Raw genomic sequence first — 27,964 nt, forward strand, 5'->3', positions numbered from 1 at the left:
CTGTTGCGTTTTGAAATGCAGTCTCTGGATAGGACGACATGCTAACTCTTCGGTGGATTTTCATTTGCTTCCTAAACGTCAATTGCCATGATGTCCCACCCCCTCTTCCTCGCCTCACCGCGGAACTCAAAATACAGCTCGAGTCTGGACGAGGTTCAAACCTGAGCTGGAAACAGTAAACTTAAAACTTGTGGTCGCTGTCGCTTCCACCTTCCCCTTCACTCTCGGATTACAGCGGTGCGTCACGGACATTTCGCTAGCGATAATCTTCTCAGAAGCGAAGTTACCTAGGATCTGATTTCGGCAGGTGGAAGAACAGTGATGGTGAACCTGGTGTCAGCCACTTGGTCCAAAGTATACATGTGCTGATAAGGCGATTTTATAAGTGGACCGTCGGTGACACGACGACAGAGCCGCCGCCGCGCCACGCTGTCACTCTCTACCTGGCGACTGTGGTAGGCACTGAGTTTGTGTTCATTTTACCCAGGGAGACTTTTTATGTTTAAATGATAAAATAAATCCTTGCTTGTTGCAAGAGAAGTATTGTAATCGATGCATAGGCACTTTTACCTTGTGCTAAACCTCCTTTTGACATTCCGTGAATGTACACATCCAAAACATAAATATAAGTGTGTTTTGTTAACTCCGCCTCGATAGCCAATCAACGTTTGTTTTCGTGCCTTTCGCTTTGGAAACCCTAAAAACTTCCTGTCCTCATCATGGATAGACTGACTCATCGATGAGCCTAATTTCACACAGTGTTTCCTTTACTAAATCTTTTTCTCTTACTGTTTAAGGCACCTCACGCTTTTTAGATTGCGTTGAGAGGTTGTAGATTTTTGAAGTCCTCGGTCACAATTCACTTTCGTCGTCGTCGTTTACATTGTGAATGTTCAGTCGTAGGCACATTGCGTTGCTGTGGCAACAACCAAAAAAAAAGAACAAAAAAAAGAAAGACCGCGTTGCTTACGACGGCGCCACGAATGCAAATATTGTGTGCAATACATCCTTTTATTCACATTTCGTGTAGTTTTGTTGTTGTTTATTTATTATTAGAGAACTGCATGGGGACATCGTCAAATGTGGCTCCCCATCATTATATATATTGTAGTGTGGGACAATAATGTAGCTAAGTTCAATTTTAGGTAGTTTTAAAATGATTTTAATGACTTAAAGAGAGTTTCCCCCAAAATAAAACGTCTGCCATCATTTACTTACCATTATGTCGTTTCTGTATGGTTTTCTTTCTTCTGTGAAGGCAAAAGGAGATGTTAGGCAGAATGTAAGGGACTGACAGCTTCAGTCACACTTCATTTTCATTGCATTATTTATTTATTTTTCTTCATTCAATGACAGTGAAAGATTCCTGAGCTGCCTAACATTGTATTCAACCATAAGGTTGTGCCATAAAAATATTGTTGCATTCTCCTTTGACACCTCATTTTATGTAGTTTTTATTTTTCTGTTAGACAAGGAGGGAAATTGTCATATTGTTGTCATAATCACTGTGGTTTAGTGGAACTTTCATGGTGGTTTTAAGTGGTTTGAAATTACTTGTGTGGCATATGAGCTGTTTTAATAGGTTTTTCCAAAATGTACTCATGCACGATCTTGTGATAAAACAAACTGGTGTATTTTACAGACACAATACCTTTTATAATATAAAACATGTCTGTGGCCTTCTTTCCGAGTTGAGCGTTATAGATATCAAGTGGCATTCGAGGAAGTGAAGGAGACTCAAGGTAGTCAAATTGGCTCTTCATTGTTGGCCTTGACACAATATGATGCGTGATTGGGCTGTGCGATTAATCGTAATTGATTTTTGACTTTGGCTTCTAAGGATTATGAAAACAAGATAATCGAGGTAAAATTATTATTGTGCTACTGCCGCATTCCTTCCAAGCACCATAAAAGCCCCAACTTAAAGGGATACTCCACTTTTTTTTGGAAATAGGCTCATTTTACAACTCCCCCAGAGTTAAACAGTTGAGTTTTACCGTTTTCAAATCCATTCAGCCGATCTCCGGATCTGGCGGTACCACTTTTAGCATAGCTTAGCATAGATCATTGAATCGGACAAGACCATTAGCATCTCTCTCAAAAAAATGACCAAAGAGTTTCGATATTTTTCCTATTTAAAACTTGACTCTTCTGTAGTTACATCGTGTACTAAGACCGACGGAAAATGTAAAGTTGCGATTTTCTAGGCTGATATGGCTAGGAACTATACTCTCATTCCTGCGTAATAATCAAGAAACTTTGCTGCCGTACCATGAGTGCAGCAGGCGTAACGATATGACGCAGCGCCTGAAAATAGGTCTAATAGGTTAGACAGACTTAGTCCCGGTCACGTTGGAAGTTACGAGCTGGGGACTATTTTCAGGCGCTGCGTCATATCATTACGCCTGCTGCACTCACGGTACGGCAGCAAAGTTTCTTGATTATTACGCAGGAATGATAGTATAGTTCCTAGCCATATCAGCCTAGAAAATCGCAACTTTTTATTTTCCGTCAGTCTTAGTACACGATGTAACTACAGAAGAGTCACGTTTTGAATAGGAAAAATATCAACTCTTTGGTCATTTTTTTGAGAGCGATGCTAGTGGTCTTGTCCGATTCAATGATCTATGCTAAGCTATGCTAAAAGTGGTACCGCCAGACCTGGAGTTCGGCTGAATGGATTCGAAAACGGTAAAACTCAACTGTTTAACTCTGGGGGAGTTGTAAAATGAACCTATTTCCCAAAAAAGTGGAATATCCCTTTAACATTCAAATCAGCCAAATAAGTGAGTGTTGTAAAATGAAGTCTACTGTTGCTAAACTGTGGGACGTGTTTGATATTAAATAGTGTTATTAAAATACGCATTAAGCCCCAGGCGGCTTTCTGTGTGTGCGCGCTCCGAGTCAGAGCCAAATGTGGATATCAAATGGGCTTCGGGCACGCACCTAAATGCGTACACACAAAAATTGTCAAAATGCCTTTTTGGTGGGTTACACAGTGGGTTATGTCTTAAGTAAATGTACGAAGTTGAGAAAGAGAACACGCGTGCAACAGTATTTTTGATCCGTGCATTAGCTCTTAAAGGTAGGGAAGGCAAATTTTTTTTATAAACACTTTTTGTTATACTGGTTGAAACTGTCTTCACATCCTGATAGCAATCAATAATAGAAGTGGTTTAAAAATATAAAAAAAGTACATTGGCTATATCCTCTGTAGAAGTCTCTGGACCAAAATAAAAGGCCACTCTTCCTCTGGAACTAGACTCGTGTACGGCCGTTAACCGGAAGCCAGTGATTATAGTTTCTAAAGTTAAAAAATATGGATATTTTTCTTACAAAAATACATCGCTTTACTTCAGAAGGCCCTTTTTAATAACCCCCTGAAGCCATATGGATTATGGATTTTATGGTGGATTGATGTCCTTTTTGGAGCGACTATTCACACCCATTATAAAGAAAATATCCTGGAGGAGCCAGGATAATTTTTAATATAACACCGACTGTGTTCTGCTGAAAGAAGAAAGTCATACACCTAGGATGGCTTGAGGGTGAATAAATTATGGGATAATTAAAATGTTTGGGTGAATTAAGCCTTAATAGGCAATCTGTAAACTTTGCTAGATGAAGGTGGCATTATCCAGAGGTAGCACCACAATAACCTTCAAGCGCACCACAAGAATGAGGCTGCCGTGCTTATTTGTTTTGTTAATAAAAGTTCTATGTTTGTCATTGTACTGTTTTGTTGATGTGTTTTTCATTAAGAATAATAATGAACCCACCATTCAAGCATCCAGAAAGTGTTCACAGCGCTTCACTTTTTCCACATTTGTTATGTTAGAGCCTTATTCCAAAATGGATTAAATTCATTATTTTCCTCATAATTCTTCAAACAATAGCCCATAATGACAAAGTGAAAGAATTTTGTTTGAAATCTTTGCAAATGTATTAAAAATAAAAAACGAAAAATGTACAGCCTTTGCCATGACACTCAAAATTGAGCTCAGGTGCATCTTGTTTCTGCTGATCATCCTTGAGATGTTTCTACAACTTGATTGGAGTCCACCTGTGTGAAATTCAGTTGATTGGACATGATTTGGAAAGGCACACACACCTGTCTGTATAAGGTCCCAAAGTTAACAGTGCATGTCAGAGCACAAGCCAAGCCATGAAGTCCAAGGAATTGTCTGTAGAGCTACAAGACAGGATTGTATCGAGGCACATCTGGGGAAGGGTACAGAAAAATGTATGCAGCATTGAAGGTCCCAATGAACAGATCATCCATAAATGGAAGAAGTTTGGAACCACCAGGACTCTTCCTAGAGCTGGCTGCCCGGCCAAGCTGAGCAATCGGGGGAGAAGGGCCTTAGTCAGGGAGGTGACCAAGTACCCAATGGTCACTCTGACAGAGCTCCAGCGTTTCTCTGTGGAGAGAGGAGAACCTTCCAGAAGAACAGCCATCTCTGCAGCACTCCACCAATCAGGCCTGTATGAGTGCCAGACGGAAGCCACTCCTCAGTAAAAGACACATGACAGCCCGCCTGGAATTTGCCAAAGGCACCTGAAGGACTCTCAGACCATGAGAAACCATATTCTCTGGTGTGATGAAACAAGCGTCATGTCCGGAGGAAACCAGGCACCGCTCATCACCTGGCCAATACCAACCATCCCTTCAGTGAAGCATGGTGGTGGCAGCATCATGCTGTGGGGATGTTTTTCAGCGGCAGGAACTGGGGAGACTAATCAGGATCGAGGGAAAGATGAATGCAGCAATGTACGGAAACATCATTGATGAAAACCTGCTCCAGAGCGCTCTGGACCTCAGATTGGGGCGACAGTTCATCTTCCAACAGGATAACGACCCTAAGCACACAGTCAAGATAACGAAGGAGTGGCTACAGGACAACTCTGTGAATGTCCTTGAGTGGCCCAGCCAGAGCCCAGAATTGAACCAGATTGAACATCGCTGGAGAGATCTGAAAATGGCTGTGCACCGACGCTCCCCATCCAACCTGATTGAGGTTCTGCAAAGAATAGGAGAAACTACCCAAAAATAGGTGTGCCAAGCTTGTAGCATCATGCTCAAAAAGACTTGAGGCTGTAATTTGTGCCAAGCACAACAAAGTATTAAGCAAAGGCTGTGAGTACTCATGTACATGTTTTTTTTTATTATAAATTTGCAAAGATTTCAAACAAACTTCTTTCACGTTGTCATTATGGGGTATTGCTTGTAGAATTTTGAAGAAAATAATTAATTTAATCCGTTTTGGAATAAGGCTGTAACAGGCTGTGAGAAAAGTGAAGTGCTGTGAATACTTTCTGGATGCACTGAGTGAATACTGTTAGTACATCTCAAAACTTAAAACATTGTTTATTTAATTTGTATTTTTGTTCTATTGTATTTATTTGTCTGTTTTGTTTGCAATTATTTTCTTTGTTCTTATTGTTTTGCTGACTGTTTACTTGTCTTATGTAATTACTTTGAGGAATCTTTTTTTTTTTTCATTAGTTAATTCGATAATTGTCAATAATTGTGAAATTTCGCTGTTATTTAAAATGACTCATATTGTAAAATAAGACTTAGATCATATGGCCCACTAATAATGGTGTTAAATAATGATTTCAGTATTGACCAAAAATAATCGTTATTGTTTTCTTTCTTTTTTTGCCATAATGGAGCAGCCCTAATTCAAGAGTAGTCCACTGTCTTACCAATATACTTCATTTGTGCTGCGTTCCAGTCCAAAACTGTCATGCCCTTCACTCGCAAACTTCCCTCCGTCTCGTTCACTCGGATGTACGTCATTGCGAGTGCCCACTACTGGCGGAAACTGCAATGGGCTGAACTGGAACGTCCTAAGCCCTTGATCACTTGGAATCAGCTGTGGAGTTGATTTATTATTTACATTTTTTTTTCCTTTAAGAATTTGTTTAATGCAGCATCCAAATGTTTATGTGTGTTTGGGTTGTTTTAAACAAAAAAAATATATAATTAATATATCATAGAGTTGTGGTGATTAGATGAGATATGTGGTGACGTCACAATCGTACTGCATTGTGGGACATATAGGTGCCTGAAGTGTACATTTGAAGCAGACTCGCTCCCTCGGTCAAAATCGAGGGAACGAGGGTCTGTCCATATAAACTTCCCTCGTCCACTTCACGAAGTGGAACGCACTTCAAAATGGCGGCAGGGATTCCCCCAAGGGGAAGTGCTTAGGGAAGTTCGCAAGTGCGTGTCTAAAAGTGGACTGGAACGCAGCACTGGTGAGCTTTCATTGCCCCTGTGAGATCATGCTTACTCAATCATGTGACCTGAAGCATCTTTCAAACAACTCAAGCTGCACATCGCTTTCTTGGTTTGTTAACTGCACTTTTCATTGGACCCTCACCCACAATAAATTGCTCATTCATTAAGTCAGACAACCTTTACTCCTTTTAATCTATCCTCAGATGATTCTGTATTTGTCATAACTGTATTTCGATATGCTTCTGTGACCTTGTTCCCAACCCTACTGCCTATTTACTGCAATGACTATTGTATGTGGTGTTTATGATTGACATGTATTATACAGGGCCAGTCCTCATATTCTGTGCGTCTTTGTGTTTTCACATACCATAAATGTCAGTATAGATTAGACAATGTCAGTTTCCATTGGTTTTTGTTGTTTGGCATTACAACTAACGCTGATCATACTGTGGTGGCGTTCTTTGTTTACATCATAGGTTACTCACCCGCATGAGACAAGGCAACCTGTGCTCAATGTCAAACAGTGTACCACTCTACCACAGGGATCAGGGATGTCAGGATGTTTGCTAACAGTACAGGTGCTGGTCATAAAATTAGAATATCATCAAAAAGTTTATTTATTTCAAGAATTCAACTTAACAGGTGTAGGGGTGTCGCAATATACCGGTATTGACGATAATCGTGATATTCAAAGCATGAAATATCGACATCGTGTTAATTTAGAGCAATACAATATACCGGTATTGGCGATATTGACGTTTTCTAGACGCAGCGCTCGTCCGCGCCCGCGCAGCTAGAGTGAAACACTCTGTCCACACCCGAAAAAAGTAAGCTGAGCTCGCCAGTATTAACAACAGAGTTCTTCGGCTTCAAAGAAAACAGCACCTTAGACTAGAGGTGGTCGCACACCGGACGAGAAGCGCAGCGCCACGTCTTTAAAATTCGAACACATTCTGTATGAGTGTACACACACCGGACGAGAAGCACAGCGCGGTTCTATTCGGCGTCTGTCCGCGGCGCCCAGCAACGGCTCAGGACCTTGTTCAAAATCCTGCCGCGACACAGAGCGCAGAAAAAAGTGTTCAGATCACACACTCAGCAACTATTGTATTTAATTGTACAGTATAATCATAACATAGTACAGGCATTATCTCAATTCCATAATGTCCTTAAACATAATGATATTGCTGGCCATAAACTGAGAAAGTGCGTGTCCGGTGTGCAATACCTCGAGAGTTGTCATAGACGCGACGCGGCTATTATTTTACTAGTCATCATGGAATGGGAAACGTGACATTAACTGTTAACAGGGGGTTTCTGTGTTCATATATTTAATAAAGGGTGATTATTAAAATTAAGAACCCCGTTTTCTTTTCTCATCTTATTTTTGTATTTGTATTTGCACTTGATTTTTTTATTCAAATCTGCTATCTGCATGACTTTATTGGCGCCAGTGCAACAACAGGTTTAAGAGCTTTTCAGTTCTTCAGGAAACCTTCAGACAGTGTTTGGCTTCAGTTTGAAACCAGATAAACTTCACATGCTTGTCTTCCTTCACAAAAATTTGCCATAGATTGAGTACCCCCCCCCCCCCCCCCCCCATAGATTGTATAGATATCGCGATATATCGATATCGTGAATTCTTTTGGCCACAATAACCGTGGTGTGAAAAATCTAACATCGTGACAGCCCTAGACAGGTGAAACTAATATATTATATAGACTCATTACATGCAAAGTGAGATATTTAAAGCCTTTATTTGTTATAATTTTGATGATTATGGCTTACAGCTTATGAAACCCACGAAATCAAAATCCCAGAAAATTTGAATATTACATGAAATCACACAGTAATTACACAGTGATACCATGGTCATTGAACCAGGTTTTGGTTCTTTTGGCAGTGTGGGAAAATGAAGGAAGCATGAAGTGCTCTGAAAATGTCCTGGTAGACGGCTGCGTTGAATCTGGATTTAATAAAGCACAGTGGACCAAAGTCCTCTTTTCTGATGGGAGCAAAATTTGCATCTCATTTGGAAACCAAGGTCCCAGAGTCTGGAGGAAGAATGGAGAGGCACACAATCCAAGATGCTTGAAGTCCAGTGTGAAGTTTCCACAGTCTGTGTTGGTTTGGGGAGCCATGTCATCGGCTGGTGTTGGTCCACTCAACGCAGCCGTCTACCAGGACATTTCCAGAGCACTTCATGCTTCCTTCATTTTCCAGCAGGATTTGCACCTGCCCACACTGCCAAAAGAACCAAAACCTGGTTCAATGACCATGGTATTACTGTGTAATTACTGTGTGATTTCATGTAATATTCTAATTTTCTGGGATTTTGATTTCGTGGGTTTCATAAGCTGTAAACCATAATCATCAAAATTATAACAAATAAAGGCTTGAAATATCTCACTTTGCATGTAATGAGTCTATATAATATATTAGTTTCACCTGTTAAGTTGAATTCTTGAAATAAATCAACCTTTTGATGATATTCAGATTTTATGACCAGCACCTGTATATTACTCACATATTTCAAACCTTTTTTCTTTTCTTTTTTTACCACAAAGTGAAGAACCCAAATAACTTTGCTGTGAGTATTACAGGGCAATAAAATTGAAAGTTCTGGCTCAGAAATCTGATTTATATAAGTTTGGGGCCCATAAGATTTAAAAAAAAATTTTTTTTTTTTTTTTTTAAGAAATTTTGACTTTTATTCTGCAAAGATGCATTAAAGTGATCAAAAGTGACAGTAAAGACCTTTTATTTCAAATAAATTCTGCTTATTTGAATATTCTATTCATCAAAGAATCCTGAGGAAAAAATGAATCACAGTTTGCGCAAAAATATTAAGCAGCACAAATATTTACAACATTGATAATAATAAGAGCACAACATCAGCATATAAGAATTTCTTTGTATGCACCTCTCTTTATTATTTTCTAAAATGAATGAGGTATGCAATACAAAATTTAAATAAAGAATAAAATGTAACCAAAGAGCACATCCCCTCTCTCCCCCTACCCAAGAGCCATACTTACACCCATATGCAATGAAATTAAAGTGATTTCTGAAGGATCATGTGACACTGATGACTGGAGTAATGGCTGCTGGAAATTCAGCTTTGCCATCACATGAATAAATTACATATTAAAATATACTAATATTATATTAAAATGTTATTTTCAGTTGTGATAATAGGAAATCCCTGACTTTCCGTATTTGCAAATCTTCCCGTCAAGGGAACCTATTTTGTGAAAGTTTCCTTTCATAAATGTTGATTTTTTTTTTTTTTATGAGATTAGCTAAATTAAAAAAATCATAAGCATGTGTTTTAGCAACACCTTATGCATGATAAGCAGAAATGTAAATAACATTTGCAGGGCAGTTCATGGTGAAATGTTTGTAGTGTGTACAAACGCAGAGATGCAAAACCACAGGAATTAATTTTTTCATAAACACCAACATGCATTGTCTACATACATGCCTCAGTCTAGGTTTGGACAAGTCTGGCTCTGCCAACTAAACAAAGATCAGACTTTGAGTTTGGAAACTCTAACTAGAGTTACTGGTATTTACACCCAGATTCTCAAACATACATACATTTTAAATAAAATAAAATATACAAGCAAGTGACCCCCTCGAATGCTCGGAGAATAACTGGAATAGCAACATATTTATCCCAAGGCAAGAGAGGCTCAGTAACAGAAGAGGAGATTTTGTGTGTGTGTGTGTGTGTGTGTGTGTGTGGTTGTTTATTTACCACAAATTTGCCCTGGTGACTCAAATGTTCTGAGCATTAGTAGTCTGTGTTGTCGCTCTCTGTCTATTTCTCCTATCCATGTGCTCCCTCTTTAATGCTTTAACCTAAAGATTTAACAGTGTATGTATGTATTGTAAACGTTCCATACATGTTGTTGGTGTGTGTCACTGGGTGTGGACGTATATAAAGTAATTTTTAGTTTGTGGTCACTCTGAAGAAGTTTGACAGTTGTGTTTACGTGGGACGTTTTGTTTGTGTTTGATAGTTGTGGAAATGTGAGTGGGACAGACTGTTTATAAAAACCCTTGACTTATATGAAATATATTCTGAGCCATTTTTATGTGTACTTAAAGGAATAGTTCACTTAAAAATTAAAATGCTGTCATCATTTACTCTCCCTCAAGTTGTTTCAAACCTGTATGAATTTCTTTCTTCTGCTGAACACAAAGAAATATATTTTGAAGAATGTCAGTAATCAAACAATTGATTTACCCCATTGACTTCCATAGTATATATTTTTTTCCAACTATGGAAGTCAATGGGGTCCATCAACTGTCTGGTCACCGACATTCTTCAAAACATCTTCCTTTGTGTTCAGCAGAAGAAAGAAATTCATACAGGTTTGGAACAACTTGAGGGAGAGTAAATGATGACAGAATTTTCATTTTTAAAGTGAACTATTCCTTTAACTTTACATCAAAGATATATGGGTATGAGCTTCGAAACTATGTAAGTAACTAACTATGTTTGGCTTTAATAACTTGATGCACAAAGTTACATCAAAATATATATGTAATTACATCAATATACAGTATATATATAAATTTAGTGTGTGTGTAATAAGCTATTATTAAGCTATTTAAGACCTTTTAAGTCCTCTGCTGTCACACTGATGCTTAAGTTTATGTCTGATTTGTTAAACCTGCTCAGTCAGGGTGGATGAATGAATCACCTGACCGCTCCATAAACCTAAACTCTTACATAAAAATGTTGCTCACTAGATTTTAAAAGGTTTGGCTATTGATTGAAAGCCTCTCGTTCTGTTGTTGGAGAAACCATGATGCAACACCTCATATTTTTTGCATCATGCAAACAAAAAACACAACCATGTTTCAGAATGTTTTCAACTTAATTTCAAAAGGTCACATGGTGTCATGAAAAATTGTGACACTGCTGATGTAGATGAGCAATGTAGTAGTTTTGTATCATACCCGTGTGCGTGACTGCGTGTGCACATGGACACATGCACAACAGTGTGTCCCTGTGGACTCAAAACAATGACACACACACACACACACACACACACACTCTCTTGGCTCTGGAGTAAATAAAAAATAATCTGATAAATATATATATTTTCAGCTATATATTTTCATGTTCAATGACCCATTTTACATGTTTCTGACATTAAATAGTTAGCTTTTACAAAGCAAAATAATGATTAAAATATTATATTGATGACAAGTTACATTTATTCGTAGAGATCTGGAAGCCTGTATTATATTGCCTGCTTGGGAATATGACCATGTCGTACTGTTTTTATGCATTGTGTTGTCTTTTTTATTATTTTTTATGTCTTTGCTGTAACCGCTGTGATCTCTTAAATTTTTCTTTATTAGGGACATTTGTCGTTGACATTTCTTACATAATTTTTTGGTTTCTACTTATTTCTGTATGTTTTAATGTTTAAAAAAAAAAAAAAAGTATGTTGACGTTGTATTTTGTTTTGTTTTAAGTTGAATTTGTATGTTTTTCCTACCAGCTATTAGATTAATATTAGGTACACAAACTAAAATAATTTATTTTGGGGAAAAAGGAGGATAAAGCAAATATTACTGGCCATAACTTAGTGTAGGTATGAAATATTCGAAAATTCCACCTATGGCAATATGACTATTACCTTCTTTTACATCTTCACAGATTTTTTTTTTCTTTTGGTTGTCCTTTCCTCCTTTGCCTCACTCACTTGTTCTTTTCTGTGACTCTGTTGCCCTCTGCTGGCCACATGATCTAACTTGTACAATTGTGTGTTGAGTGTTTACTGTTTTTGTGTCCACAGTAAATTAATTACAAGATGAGTTCAGACGAGCAAATAGCACCACTGTCTCCCAAGACATCACCCGCCACATCAAGCATGACACCATTTACACAACGGAAAGAGAGTAACTCCTCATCTGAAGACAACAGACAGGCAAGACAAACGGCTTCAGATCTTAATTGATGTTTGCTAAAACATCTAGTGTGCAAATAATACATATGATGTCTTTTGAGGCATCTGGTATTGGGGGTATTGTAATTTAGTTCTTTCTCCCCAGAGCTTTTTAAAATGTACACTTTGTCTTGTTTGTTCTTTGTCTCATTTTCTTATTCTTTAGGAGAGCTGGGAGGTAGTTGAAGATTTGAAGGGATTAACAGAAAATATTCAGAAGCCTGAGAAGCAGGAAGGTTTGCTGTTGAAAAAGAGGAAGTGGCCAATGAAAGGCTGGCATAAGGTGATCATGTGATTTTGTAATTAAATATAATGACATTTAAATACATGCATCTTTCATCTAAGGGTGCTAATTTTTATTTTTATTTTTCACAGAGATATTTCCTGCTGGAAAGGGGCATCCTTACATATGCCAAGACTGGGACTGATGTGAGTGTAAAAACAAGTCTACACACACATTCTTCAAGGCTCATGTGGAGTAAGATTACTTAAAACCTGTCAGAGATGCTCTTTCATCCCTTACTGTGTGATTGATTCCTCAGCTAAAGAAGGGGAGGTTACGAGGTCGCATTGATGTTGGTCTCTCTGTCATGGCCATGAAGAAGAAGTCAATGTGCATCGACTTGGACACAGAGGACAGTATCTATCACCTCAAGGTACTGGCAACACAAACAACACACACCTACATATGCTGGGCAAACAGTAGTTATTTATTCTCATTTTATCAATGCCCATTCATTAGCTGTATTTGCTTTTACGTTCACAGGCAAAGACTAGGGATCTGTTTGAAAAGTGGGTGACGCAACTACGTCTTCATCGAATGTTCCGTCAGAACGAGATAGCCATGGAGCCTCCCGAGCGACACCTGCAATCTGACCCCCTCTCCAACAGACAAGTATTTACCCTTCTTACACAATAATCATTCACAGTGTGGTGTAAAGTTCAGCCTTCAGACACATCAACAGGATAAGAAACTGTAAACTGTTAGAAAAGTCACCATAATAATGAGATCCACTGATGAAATTTAGTTTGAAACTCACAATTGTTGATTATTTATGTAATGAAAGAAATAATTCTACTCTTCTGGCTTTTTAAAACCGCATTAATAGTTTTCCATCTAGAATTTTATGTGATTTGTTAAATCCGGAATCAAAAATATGGATGTACAGTGGAAAAAGAGTTTGAGTTTGAAGGGAAAAGCCTGAATTTTCTTTCAACATCAATCTAATATTACTAATGCAATAACAACAAAAAAAGATTCTAGTGGTTTCTCACTTAATTCCTCACCTTAATTCTTAGTCTCCATTTTACAGAGCTGCAAACTACCTAGAGTCTACCTAGGTCTACCTAGGTCAATTTTAACATTGAGCTAATTTTTTTGTACATTTGGAGTGCTGTCAGTACAGAGAACAACGACAAAAATCGGTGTTGCCTACAACGTGTTATCCTCTTTTTAAAATTTGCACCCTGTTGACTTCAATGGGGCAAGTTTTAAACCTGCTTTTAGCCTCTTAACATCCTTGATGTGTCATTACAAGTGCACAGGTCATGTGAGTGATTCCTTCGGAGTGAACGCGGGTGAATCTGACTGCAGTAGATGTGAAAGATGTGAATAAAAATGATGTTTATTCAGCCAGCGCACATACCTGTATTTACATCCTGTTTTCAGTCGAAGTCCACAGTAATCGATTGTCGAGTTCACGCGCGTGATCATAGGTACTAAACCTATGCGCGTGAACTCGACAATCGATTACTGTGGACTTCGACCGAAAACAGGATGTAAACACAGGTATGTGCGCTGGCTGAATAAACATCATTTTTTATATATTTCTTTCACATCTACTGCAGTCAGATTCACCCGCGTTCACTCCGAAACAATCACTCACATGACCTGTGCACTTGTAATGACACATCAAGGATGTTAAGAGGCTATAAGCAGGTTTAAAACTTGCCCCATTGAAGTCAACAGGGTGCAAATTTAAAAACGAGGATAACACGGTGTAGGCAACACCGATTTTTGTCGTTGTTCTCTGTACTGACAGCACTCCAAATGTACAAAAAAATTAGCTCAATGTTAAAATTGACCGGAGTTCTCCTTTAACACATTTTATAAGCACTTCGAGTTGTCAGCTCCATCATATACCATCATATGTACGCATATACAGCGAGCGCATTTAGCCCAGCACACAGCAATGTTTTAGATGTTCGACAAGTTCCATCGCAAAATATACATCACAAAAGCCATTTTTTATTTGTTTTGTATCTTTAGGTTCAGTGTTAAAAACACTAAGCTAACCAGGACTGAATGTATCAATGTCTTTTTTGGTCTGGACCAAAAGAACTAAGAACCAAACTACAAGTGTGAACACACCCTTAATAGAAGTCACAGACTGATTTAAAAAAGAAATAAAAAGTTTCATCGACAGATAGGTTGAGAGTGACTCTTCAGGCGATTGGGTCATGGTGTGAGCTGCTACTAACAATGAGCAAGACGGACCTTTTAGGGTCTTCTAAAACGTACTGCCAGATTCTGGAAGATAAATTCTTCAAACAGTGGTACAAGAGGAAGTGGGGCTGGTCCTTCAAGAGTCACTCGCAACCTGTCTGTCTATAAAGCCTTTAAAAAAAAATCCGAACACTTTGGCTTGTGATCTTTATTAAGTTAGGATCAAGTTTCATGATTCTTTACCTTAGTAAAGTCACTGAGAAGCTGACACCTTGTACTTCTGGAGACTCCAGGTAGGTTTCAATTCTAGAAAATGGTGGCACTGGAGACTAAAGGGTTCCTAATATATATCTTACAGATCCCACATTTTTGAAGTCTTTCCAATCATTTTCAAGTGACACAGAAAGGCAGTATACGCCAATGTGACATTTTGTCTTTTTTTTTTGTTCCCAGCGTTCGTTTCATTCCAAGCAGCCTTTAGCCCTTTTGAAGAACAACTGGCTCCAAAACTCACAAGACATGGAGAAGTGCTGCAAAGGTAGCTGCAAAAACCTGAACTGACACATCATTCTGAAGTATTAATCATGGCCAAAATACTGTTCATCTCTCAGATAATACACAGAGAACATTTAAAAAAGCAGGATGGCTTAACTGACCCATCACTAAGAAAATGAAATGCTAAATGGTAATGTTTTTGTTAGATCTGTCGGAGTGTGATTCATCGTTGCTGGAATTAAATCTTCTTCTGAAAAATATGGAAGTTCTTCACCGAGCGTTCTCAGCACCTGCCATTAACTTTCTGCAGGTAGTGCCTTTTGCATTATTGTGTGTAATGATTAAAAGATCATCAATATGTGTTTAAAAGGATAGTTCACTTTGAAATAAAATTTTGGTATGTTTTAGCTTACCTCAAGGGCATCCAAGATGTAGGTGTCTTTGTTTCCGCAGTAGTTTCAATTTTGATATTTTTAGGTCAAACCGTTCTTGTCTGTCAGTCATATAATGCACCACCTCAAAGAGCATGCACAGAGAAGTCCAAATGAAACAATTCCCCATCGTAAGTACACATTGATGGCCTAAGACACGAAACGAGCGGTTTGTGTGAGAACACGAACAGTATTTATATCATTTTGACCTCTTGTACACAACCACGTCCAAGTGATCTGAAGCCAGAACGCGCGCACACGTCACACACCAGGAAGCGCGCGCGCCCTCAGATCACTTGGACTTGGTTGTGTACGAGGTAAAAACTATATAAATACTGTTCGTTTTCTCACACAAACCGCTCGTTTCGTGTCTTAGGCCATCAATGTGTACTTACGATGGGGAATTGTTTCATTTGGACTTCTCTGTGCATGCTCTTTGAGGTGGTGACCATAGACCTGCATTATATGACTGACAGACAAGAACGGTTTGACCTAAAAATATCAAAATTGAAACTACTGCAGAAACAAAGACACCTACATCTTGAATGCCCTTGAGGTAAGCTAAAACATACCAAAATTTTATTTCAAAATGAACTGTCCCTTTAAGTTTGGCGCATATGATGATAAATTAATTTGGGGACATCCAAATACCTCCTAAACTCTTCATATATGTACACTACTGTTTGAAAGTTTGGGGTCAGCATGATTTGTTAATGTTTTTGCAGTTTCCAATGCTCATTGTATGTCATCTTTTTGACAAAACATTAAACGTCTGTGTGTGCGTGTGTGTGTGTGTGTGACCCCAGACTGAAGGCTCCAAAAAAGAGAAACGAGGACACAAAAAATGGAGATCAAAGAATTCTAGCAAGGAAAATAAAAGCACACTACAGGTAAGATTTAGATTTAGGCTCTAAATATAATTCCAATTTACACATACTGTACTAGACACTGCATCACATACTATCTGTCATTCACTATCTGTCATTTTCTAGCAGAATCCTGACACTTCATCTTCCCGTCTGCATGTATCTCATCCAAACTTGGTATATTCAGAGCCTGTTTCACCAGACTCCTGCCTGGAAAGTCCAGACTCGCCCACGGAAGCCTCTCGGATGCAGGAGGAGTTCTTTCGACTCGCTGGCACTAGTGAGTTTGAATGTTCACATGCGTTTTTGCAGGGATATTTATATTAATACTTATGATATATGTTAATATTCAATCATTAATATTATATTAATAATTAAAATCATAGTTTCTGATATTACAAGAACCATATGATGAAATTACACATTCTTCCCCTTTCTTTCTTCTACTAGTTAATTCCACTCTTAGGTCAGCGTACACTTCCCTTTGCTCAGAAAGAGACAGAGTCAGGAACACATTAGATTGTATCAGTGAGAAGGTATACAAGTGACAAATTTATGTCATCTGTTTTTAAGTGTTTATATTTTCTATTATTATTATTGACCAAAACAAGCCAATTTTATCTTCTTATTCAATCAGGATGATGGGTCACGCCCTCTGCTGCAGCAAGTGTCCAGTGAGAGTCGAGGGTCAATCCCAGAGTCCTTATCAGAGTTCTTTGACGCTAAAGAGTTTCTGCTGTCTGGCAGCTCGTCTGAGAATGAGGTCAGAAAGGTCAAGTGGTCAAATCGCATATTTGCGTGAATCATCTGTCAGTGAATTGAATTTTATGAAATTTTAACATTTTAGCAAAAAGGAACTAAAATGTAAGGCACTGTGAACTGAATTGCGGAGTATGTATTGAGATTGTTATTTTTTGCGTACTTTCACGATAATATCGTCATTATTGTTTAAACGATATGCAAGCTGACATTGTCACTCACTTTGCAAAAACAAACAAAAACATGACTCGAGAGTTCACGCTTTCACCGCATGATATATATGTATTATATAATTAGAATACCCCCAAAATTCAAGATACATGGACATTTTTACCCCCCATGAGTTTTTGTTTCATATTTATAACATAAGACAGTGGTTCTCAATTCCAGTCCTCGGGACCCGCTGCTCTGCACATTTTGTATGTCTCCCTTATTTAACACACCTGAACCAGATCATCAGCTCATTAGGAGAGACTCCATGAACTGAACTGAGTGTGTCAGATAAGAGAGACGTACAAAATGTGCAGAGCAAGGGGTCCCGAGGACTGGAATTGAGAACCACTGACATAAGATGTAGTTAAAGGTGCAATGTGTAATATTTCTGAGGATCTATTGACAGAAATGCAATATAAGATCCATAACTATGTTTTCAGTGGTGTATAAAGACCTTACTTAATGAACCGTTATGTTTTTATTACCTTAGAACAGTGATCTCAAACTAAATTCCTGGAGGGCCACAGCTCTGCACAGTTTTGCTCCAACCCTAATCAAACACACCTGATCCAGCTAATCAAGGTCTTCAGGATTACTAGAAACTTCGTTGTAGGTGTGAGTTGGAGCTGGTTGGAGCTAAACTGTGCAGAGCTGTGGCCCTCCAGGAATTGAGTTTGAGACCACTGCCTTAGAATGAGTCATTTATATCTGCATAACCGCGGGCACCCCCCTTCTATGAAGGTCGACATATTGTGACGTCATGTTTCTACCGTAGCCGACAGCGAACAAACAGCGCTACAGAGCGCGTTTCGTCACTAACTTGAATGAGAAGCTGCAGAAAAAGACGCAGCAGAATACTCAGGTTGTCCCTGACTCTGCAAACGTGGAGAAAAACATGCTGTCTGAACGACGCCTCGGACATCGTAACGTTAGCTATTTCCCCTTACCTAGCTGCTTTGATGCTCCTATCCATAGCTCTTATCTTATACTAACTAGCATAGAAACAAGCTATGGTAAAGTCAGTGAATAAAAGACTAACACAATGATGAACAAGTAAAAATAACAATCGCAATAACATGTGGTTTTACTGAATAATTAAGTAAATACAATTTAATATAAAATATAATATAAAGAAACCTCATTGCTTGACTTGCTACTCTCTGCTGACTCAGACTCAGACGACGACATCTTCAGATCCTGCGTCGGCCACCGTAGCTTCTCCTTCGAGTTTGCAAAGGGAGGGATAGGCAGTGAGTGACTGGCTGTTTGCAATTCGCAAACTTCACCACTAGATGCCGCTAAAAATTACACACTGCACCTTTAACTGTACGTTCACACCGCCGCCGACTTGAGCTGCAAAGAAGCTCTGGCCGCCCTGTCAAGGACGCTTGTCAAAAAGTACGGGGAAGCTTGTTGACGCTTTGGCCGCTCTGACGTAGCAGCATTCTATGTTCGATCATGGGAGAAGAGAAGTGTCACACCATGAAATGTAAACAGAAAAAAAACAGCAATACATTGACACTAGAAACCTTTTATAATGACAGCATTTTATAACCGTTTTGGTCACATTTGGTCGAGGGAAAAAATAATTAGCTATTATTATTATTATTATTATTATTAATAGTGAGTGCGCGCGCACGGCCGGGGCTCTCTCTCTCTGCTCGTTCGTATATGCCCTGTCAAGCGCGCCCTGTTAAACTGACAGGACTTAAAACAGGAGTCAACAAATGAAGTTCACTGCAGTCCATCAGTAACATTCTCTTCCTCCATAGCAGGCTAGGCCAAGTGATTCATTATTTAATTCATTCGTAAAGTACGTTTAATGCGTTTTTTTTGTGTGTTTTTGGTATTATTTCTCTTCTTTTTGCTTTATATTAATTAGCTAGTGTGTGTGTGGTGTTACGTGTAATGGATGTAGGCTGTAAGAGCTGTGCGTGTAAACCTTACTCCCCTGGCCTCTAGAGGCGCTTTTGCAAGGGATGCTAACGGCTGCAGTCTTTAGCGTCCTTGTTAGCGTCCCGCACCAGAGACCCCGGTTTGAATCCTACTCGGAGCGGGACGAGTTGGACCAGTTACATACACATACGTTTAAATGTCTTTACGCTCCACCAGTTCTGATGTTTTGTTTTAACAGTTAATTGCGTTTCATAAGGCTAATAAAAATCTGTCCAAAGCATAATTTTTTTTAACAATATACACCCCGAACGTATTATTACAATTATATTACTAATACTATTCATTTTTATTTCTCCAGGTCTTAAAAAGGTTATAAAAAGCCTTAAAATTGACTTTAAAAATGTACAGGAAAACTGAAATGTTACACATGAATTCCTTTATGATCATTATCATTTTTTTTGTGTGACCAGTTGTCTGATGATGATTCATACGTCAGTGATGTGAGTGACAGCACATCAGTAGAGTTTTGCAGGGATGAGAACGGCTGCACGAGGGAGAATTTTGGTGAGGCACTGTTAAGCACGCACATTCAAGTTCACTTTTATGAAGCTTCACCTTTCTTTGCAATCATAGTTAGTGGATTATGTGTGTGTTAGTGTCTTCAGGTAACGGCAATGAGAGTGCAGTGATGAGACGAGGCCGTTTGCCAAGTGCACGCATGAACGAGAGCGTGAATCTGTGGAGTATTCTGCGCAGTAACATCGGTAAAGACCTGTCGAAAGTGGCTATGCCCGTCCAACTCAATGAGCCCATGAACACTCTGCAGAGACTGTGTGAGGAAGTTGAGTACTGCCACCTGCTGGACACCGCTGCAAACACACGCGACCCACACATGCGCATGGTGAGATCAGTCAAATTATAATTCTGTCACCATTTACTCACTCTCATGTCCTTCTAAACTGGTATGACTTTCTTTCTTCTATGGAACATGAAAGGAGACTTTTAAGCTTTGTTTAACTAGGGCTGCATGATTAATTTTATTTTAATCATGATCTCTATTTCTATCTCTCTTGATTATTTAAAGGGATAGTTCACCCAAAAATGAAAATTATCCTAGGTGTATATGACATTCCTCTTTCAGACGAATCCAATCAGAGTTATATTAAAAAATGTCCTGGCTCTTCCAAGCTTTATAATGGCAGTGAATGGCCGATTCTGTTTTGAAATCCATAAAAGTACATCTGTCCATCAGAAAAGTGCTCCAGACGGCTCCGGGGGGTTAATAAAGGCCTTCTGAAGCGAAGCGATGCGTTTGTATAAGAAAAATATCCATATTTAAAACGTTATAAAGTAAAATAACTAGCTTCCGGCCAAACGAACATACGGATTCCACTTAAGTCTAAAGCGCAACTTATCCAAGTAATGTGACGTACTGCTGATATTTACACTACGCCATGACGCACTACGCTACTTCTGACGTCACAAGTTGCGTAAGTTGCTTTAAATTTTTTAAAGGGGTGGTATAATGCACCTTTTTACATTTATGTAAAATAAGTCTCTGTTGTCCCCAGTGTGTGTATGTGAAGTTTTAGCTAAAAATACCCCACAGATCATTTTTTACAGCATGTTAAAATTGTCCCTTTTTGAGGGTCAGTAAAAATGCGTGTTTGGTGTGTCCCTTTAAATGCAAATGAACTGCTGCTTCCACACAGGAGCTTCAAGAGCTTGTGTGTGTGTGTGTGTGTGTGTGTGTGTGTGTTAGCAGTTCCGGTTACCTCATGCAGACAAGCACTAAAATGTCAGAAACTGTTCTGCCTTTTTATGTTTAAAGGTGCTCTAAGTGATGTTGGGTGACGTCACTTCTTGTTGACGTTTAAAGTATTGTCAAACAAAACGAGGCTAGCTAGACCCTCCCTCCTCCTCATCCGTGCACTAACCCCCCAAACCCCACCCCCATATCCTTCTTGACGGTAATTGGCTGGAACAGTTTGTTATGTTTCGTGGTGCGGGTGAGCCCAGTTTGTTTTTCTTGCAGTTTGTGGAGCCTGTGGTGTCTACAGAGACCACGTCTTTTTACAGTGTGTTCAGGGGACAGGCAGCTAGCGGATGGTGAGGAAATGTTTGCTGTATGTGACAAAATGTTTTGGCCTAAAAAACGCGTGACATCGCTTAGAGCACCTTTAAACTGGAGTTGGACAATGATGGAGAGACTCAAGAAGAAGTGACAACATGTAAAATTCAACATGACGTTTCTGAATGGTTAATTCATTCGTTTATGTTGCTGATGTCAGTTAGCATATTCTGTCATGATTATCTATAAAATCGCTTGTGTGGGAACTGTTGTAAAATGCCTATTGAGTGATATGCTATTGCATTTGTGTCACGTACTGTATTGCGTGTGAAAAGACGAAAGCGACAGCTTGAGCAGACTCGCAAATGTGCTCTACTATAACAACTCTTCCTCTTCTCAACATGGACTGCGTGTTCCGGGGGCGGGGTTTATGTACATTTTAGGGTTAGTGATGTCACTAACCCGGGAGGAATGTGGTGTAGTCCCGTTTGTTGTAGTCCTTGAAAAGCAATTTCTTTAAAAGAAAATATCTTCCTTTGCTTTGAACTTTGAGCGTTGTAACTTTGCAGATGTTGTTTATGCTCAAACAGCAACATTACACACTAACAAAGTTAGAAAAGTGAAATCATAATCAACCACCTCTTTAATATAACTCTGATTGTATTTGTCTGAAAGAAGAATGTCATATACACCTAGGATGGCTTTAGGGTGAGTAAATTATGGGCTAATTTTAATTTTGGGGTGAACTATTCCTTTAAACATGATAGTCTGCAATATATCCAAGCATGATTCTCAACTAAATTGTTTGCGATTGTGGTTGCTGAATAATCCACTTACGCAACCTCTGGTACAATACAATGTGTTTTTAGTTGTTTTAATAGAAAAACATTAACATAATTTGGAATTATTGTAATTAATATTAGGAATTTAAGAAGCTTCTTAAGGTTTTACCAATTTTTGTAATATAGAGAGTGTGTTAATGTACATTATAAATATATAGTTTCCTGATATATTATAATGTAAAATAAACCCTGCTTATGAGTTGACATTTTCTTAATATTTGCTTAGGTGAAAGTGCAATAATTCTAATGAAATGTAAAAAGAAATTTCTCAAATGAAAGCAATAGTGATTAATAATTGCAATTTACATTTTTTAGCAAAATAATTGTCATTGTTAGTTTAAGCATTATTGTGCTGCCCTATGTTTAACCATATATTCTATTATTGTGTGTCTTTTTCTTAAGGTATATATAGCAGCATTTGCTGTGTCAGCCTATGCATGTTCGTTCACTAGAGCAGGAGGAAAACCCTTTAATCCTATACTGGGAGAGACATTTGAGTGTCTCCGGACAGATAAGGGCTTCCGCTTCATTGCTGAACAGGTAACCGTGCACATTTCTGTTATTTCAACCAAATCACAAGGGTGTACACCAGGGCTGACGCGATAACCGCAATATTGTAATACCGCGATACTGACAAGCCAACCGCAGAGGAATGCTAGCAACCGCAATGTTCATGTTTGTTTTCTTTTTTCACAAGGCTATACCCTTGTTGGTTTACACTTGAGTGTTATTTAAGTTAATAATGAACAAAAGTGAAGAATGTAATTTTTCTTAATTAAGACTGTGCACCATTGTGATTTGTAAAGAAGCTCTGTAGAGCATTGCTGGTCGGTTGAGCTTTGTAAAGTGAGCTCAAAGTTAAAATAATTTAAACGCCTTGTTTCATTAATAAATGAATGAGCGTTTTTGAACACACAGTTGAATGAACGGTTTGACTCACTCAAAGACAGTCCCCACCTAGTGGCGTAACAATGTAACCTGCACTGACTGACAGCCAGTCTAGAATGCGTAGAGGCAAGCAGTGCTGATGCTGGATACTATTGGGAAATATCAGCAGTCTCAGAAAGCCTCTCGTCCAGTCAGATTCGAGGATCGGAATTAACTGTTACACTGTAAGCTAGTAGCCTAACAAGCTTATTGTCAGGTTCATGTTCTGTTTGGTGGACCCTTATTTTAATATTATTTCCTTTAGTTCCTGTTTAATTTCCTTTACTCTACCCCTGTTTATATAGCCCTGTGTTTCAGTTGTTCCTTTTCAGTTCTCGTTTTTGCATTGTGTGGTTTGCGTGTTTTAAAAAAAATTATGATAATATGGCATATTGTGATATTATTGAGCCACTCAAAATCACCGCAAGGGAAATTCCTTCACTGTGACAGCCTTAGTGTACACGCTCACATGCTCTTTAACACTGTGTCCCTAAGGTCAGTCACCATCCACCTGTGTCCGCTTGTCACTGTGAGTCCAAAAGGTACACATTTTGGCAAGGTAAGTGAAGCACAGTTGGCTAGTGTCAAGCATTTTTGCAGTTTTCATGATTTGATGCCCTTCTCTGTATATTCTCTGTCCATTAGATATCCGTTGGAAGAATAAGTTTTGGGGAAAATCAATGGAGATTGTTCCCATGGGAGTCACTCACTTAGAGTTGCCAGGGTGATTTAATTTTATCATGAATTATTCTGCTTGTCATTCACTTCCATTATTCCAGCATGCAGTCTCCTCCATGTCTCAGCATCTCTCAGCATCTCTGTCTTTCTTTCACTCATTCGCTCATTCTCAGTTTTGGGGATCGATATGAGTGGAGTAAGGTCACTTCATGCATTCATAACATTCTAAGTGGTCAGCGCTGGATCGAACACTATGGGGAAATGTCAATCAAGCACTCAACCACGATGGGAGGTGTCAGTCATTGCAAAGTCACTTTCCTTAAGGTGGGACCTTCAAGACATGCTAAATTCTTTCATCCCACATATGTGTGTGTATCTGTGTTTGTCTTGCCCACATCTTCCTCTTGTTGAACAACCTCAACCAAATATTCATTTTATGAATGATTTGTTTATTACCTGTTCTTTTATTGTGATTTGTTTTATGCATGCCTTATATTCAGTCGAGATCTGGAGGTCTGAATGCTAATGAGGTAGAGGGTGTGGTCACTGATTCAGAGGGGCGTGTCATTTACTCTCTGTTTGGCAAATGGAATGAGGCCTTGTACCTGGGAAAACCGCCCTCGGCAACCTGCATCTGGAGAGCAAGTGAGTTCCAGACCAGTCCAGAGCAGTCCATTTAACTATTTAAATGAAATTATAATCATTAGGTTCCATCTTCAATAAATTTGTGGCTAATGATCTCAGGAGGGCGCTAACACAACACTGTTTTTGTCTTTGTATGTTTGTGTATGGATGCATATAGATCCTATACCTGAGGACCATGAGCAGTACTATGGATTCACCCAGTTTGCAATTGAGCTAAATGAATTGGAGGAGAGTTTAAGGCCACTCTTGCCCCTGACGGACACTCGTTTTAGACCCGACCAAAGGTACAGACGTAATTAGAGACATGAGTCAAAATCTGTTAAAGGGATACTCCACTTTTTTCGGAAATATGCTCATTTTACATCTCCCCCAGAGTTAAACAGTTGAGTTTTACCGTTTTAGAATCCATTCAGCCGAACTCCGGGTCTGACGGTACCACTTTTAGCATAGCTTAGCACAGATCATTGATTCTGATGAGTCCAGTAGCATTTCTTTCAAAACGACCAAAGAGTTTCAATATTTTTCCTATTTAAAACTTGACTCTTCTGTAGTTAAACCGTGTACTAAGATCGACGGAAAATGAAAAGTTGCGATTTTCTTAGCCTATATGGCTAGGAACTACTCTCATTCCAGCTTAATAATCAAGGAACTGTGCGGCTGTACCATGAGTGCAGCAGGCGTAATGATATGACGCAGCGCCTGAAAATAGGTCTAATAGGTTAGACAAACTTAGTCCCGGTCACGTTGGAAGAAGTTACCGAGCTGGGGACTATTTTCAGGCGCTGCGTCATATCATTACGCCTGCTGCACTCATGGTACAGCCACATAGTTCCTTGATTATTACGCTGGAATGAGAGTAGTTCCTAGCCATATAGGCTTAGAAAATCGCAACTTTTCATTTTCCGTCGATCTTAGTACACGGTTTAACTACAGAAGAGTCAAGTTTTAAATAGGAAAAATATTGAAACTCTTTGGTCGTTTTGAAAGAAATGCTACTGGACTCATCAGAATCAATGATCTGTGCTAAGCTATGCTAAAAGTGGTACCGTCAGACCCGGAGTTCGGCTGAATGGATTCTAAAACGGTAAAACTCAACTGTTTAACTCTGGGGGAGTTGTAAAATGAGCTTATTTCCGAAAAAAGTGGAGTATCCCTTTAAGGGGTGATAATGGAACAAGTCATTATCCACTATTATTACAACAGGATCTGCATTTTCATGGGTTTAAATAAAATATTTTTGTTGTAAGAGACAACAAAAACAACTTTGCATCAAAACCACTCCTTTCCTGGTAAAAAATTAACTTGATTTTCAAAAGTGAACAAATTTGCCACAACTGAATGGAAAATTTGACAAGTCAAACATGCCAGTCTCTGAGTAGGGGTCACAATAAACTTATACATGATATTGGGTTCCCAAGACGATATTTCAACTAGTGCTGGGCAACGATTAATCGCATCCAAAATAAAAGTTTGTATTTATATAAAATATGTGTGTGTACTGTGTATAATTATTTTGTATATATAAATACACATATATTTAAGAAATATTTGCTTGTATATACTGCATATACACTGAACAAAATTATTAAATGTTTTTGCTCCCATTTTTCATAAGCTGAACTCAAAGATCTAAGACTTTATGTATGCAAAAGGCCTATTTTTCTCAAATATTGTTCACAAATCTGTCTAAATCTGTGTTAGTGAGCACTTCTCCTTTGCCGATATAATCCATCCACCTCACAGGTGTGGAATATCAGGATGCTGATTAGACAGCATGATTATTGCACAGGTGTGCCTTAGGCTGGCCACAATAAAAGGCATTTCGAACATCTGCACGTTTTAAAAAAATCAAACATGGCTTACCCCTCACGCACATTATCAAGTCCGTCAAAAACTTAGGCTGGCTGTCAGTTGGAATATTAGAACTAAAACATAGACATAACACACTCATGGGAATCAATCATTTCACTGAATACTTGACAGCTAAGAAATAAATAATTATTACCTTACGTTCGATGATATCGATGTCTGTCAAAAAATAACATGCATAATATACGGTAGTATTTACGAGAAGCAGAAGTCCAGCATTAGGGTTGGGAATGGAAAATACTTATGGTCAGGAATCGGATACTTGTTATAAAATAAAAAAATATTTTGTGTGCATTTTAATATGACTTTCAACTTGTTGTTGTTTTAAACTGCGCACACATCCGAAACTTGCGCACAGAAAAAAAGTGATTTTAATGTGATTTTTAAACCATTCAACTGCAAGAATACTCGCCTCTCATACTCAATAGTGCGCAATAGTGTTGGTTTTTGACAGATATTTTTTTATGCACAAACTACACATTCTGATTCTGACAGTCCTGATTTGAATATTTTCAATAATTGTTTGATTATCTAAAATCTTTTGTAATAATCTTTTGATTATTTAAAAATCTTTTTTCCTAATTTTGGCAGTCGATGACCTTGGGTCTGATCTTGGGATGAGTCCCAGTAGTCATCCAATTTGACTCTCATATGCTGATGTAATATATTATAAAGTTGACTGATGATTTTTATAAAATGTTTAAAAGATTAAAGCAATTATCAAAGTTTGATCAAATGTTGTAATATACAATAAAAGATTAAACATTTTTACATGATTTGTTACATTTAATGACCCCTTAGCAGATTTTGACTCACTATGAAGTATGAATTATGCATGTATGTTATGCAAAATGAACTCTTCCTATTACTAAAACCAGCTGTTGTCTACTTATTGGTCCTCTTTTTGTTAGATTACTTGAAGAGGGTGATATTACCGGAGCAGAAGAACAGAAAGAAAGAATTGAAGTCCTCCAAAGAGAGAGGAGGAGAGTCCTGCAAGAAAATAACATGACACACTCACCCCGATTTTTCAAGTAAGTGACTGTTATGAACATAAAGATGCTGTTGTTGCATTTGGGCGCATCATGAGTTTCTCAAAACTCAATTTTGTTCATTCAATCAGACGTGCTGAAGACGACTCGTGGGTGAGCAATGGCACTTACTGGGAGCTCAGGAAGGACCCTGGATTCAGCAAACTAGAATTCCCTGTGCTCTGGTGACCTGTGGATTTGTGTCATTGACTTTTCTCTTTCTGCTCTGACTGTATATAGAGCCCTGCACTCTGTGGGTTTTTGATGTACTGTGCTTATCTTGATGTTTTTTGTATTGGTATTTATATTTGTTGAACAGACATTTATAGCACAATATATTATCTCTAGAAACACATCAATGCCTTACTTGTCAAACTGCCTTGCTGATGTTTAGATGCAAATGCACAGACCAATGACTGTTGTAAGTGCCTGGATATAATTGATGTATTTATAATTAATAAGCAAAGTAAAAAAAAAAATCTAATCAATTAATTAATAAAATAAATTAAGATTAAGATTGATTTAGAATTTTAAAGACAAACACTTAAGTTCACCCTAAAATAAATAAGAAATTATATT

At 38.4% G+C, this 27,964-nt stretch overlaps 1 protein-coding gene across 4 annotated transcripts; it reads left to right on the forward strand.

The window, feature by feature from the left end:
- Positions 1-32: 32 nt before the first annotated feature.
- osbpl3a (oxysterol binding protein-like 3a) lies at positions 33-27,853 on the forward strand. 4 transcript variants are annotated; one of them, XM_084423516.1, is made up of 22 exons: positions 33-455; positions 12,067-12,198; positions 12,383-12,499; positions 12,592-12,645; positions 12,759-12,872; positions 12,983-13,111; positions 15,116-15,200; positions 15,364-15,467; positions 16,395-16,478; positions 16,581-16,734; positions 16,905-16,990; positions 17,092-17,217; positions 19,793-19,886; positions 19,979-20,223; positions 22,638-22,775; positions 23,658-23,721; positions 23,808-23,886; positions 24,014-24,164; positions 24,341-24,485; positions 24,643-24,769; positions 27,266-27,388; positions 27,478-27,853. In XM_084423516.1, exons 2-22 carry the CDS (start codon positions 12,082-12,084, stop codon positions 27,572-27,574), a joined length of 2,433 nt encoding a protein of 810 aa, XP_084279642.1. In that variant the 5' UTR covers positions 33-455; positions 12,067-12,081; the 3' UTR covers positions 27,575-27,853. The 4 variants fall into 4 exon arrangements, with proteins under 4 accessions (XP_084279642.1, XP_084279644.1, XP_084279643.1 ...); XM_084423518.1 differs by having other exon boundaries at positions 19,988-20,223; XM_084423517.1 differs by having other exon boundaries at positions 16,584-16,734.
- The last annotated feature ends 111 nt before the right edge of the window (positions 27,854-27,964 follow it).

Source organism: Rutilus rutilus, assembly GCF_951802725.1.
Source record: "Rutilus rutilus genome assembly, chromosome: 11".
In the NCBI taxonomy this organism is placed as follows: domain Eukaryota; kingdom Metazoa; phylum Chordata; class Actinopteri; order Cypriniformes; family Leuciscidae; genus Rutilus; species Rutilus rutilus.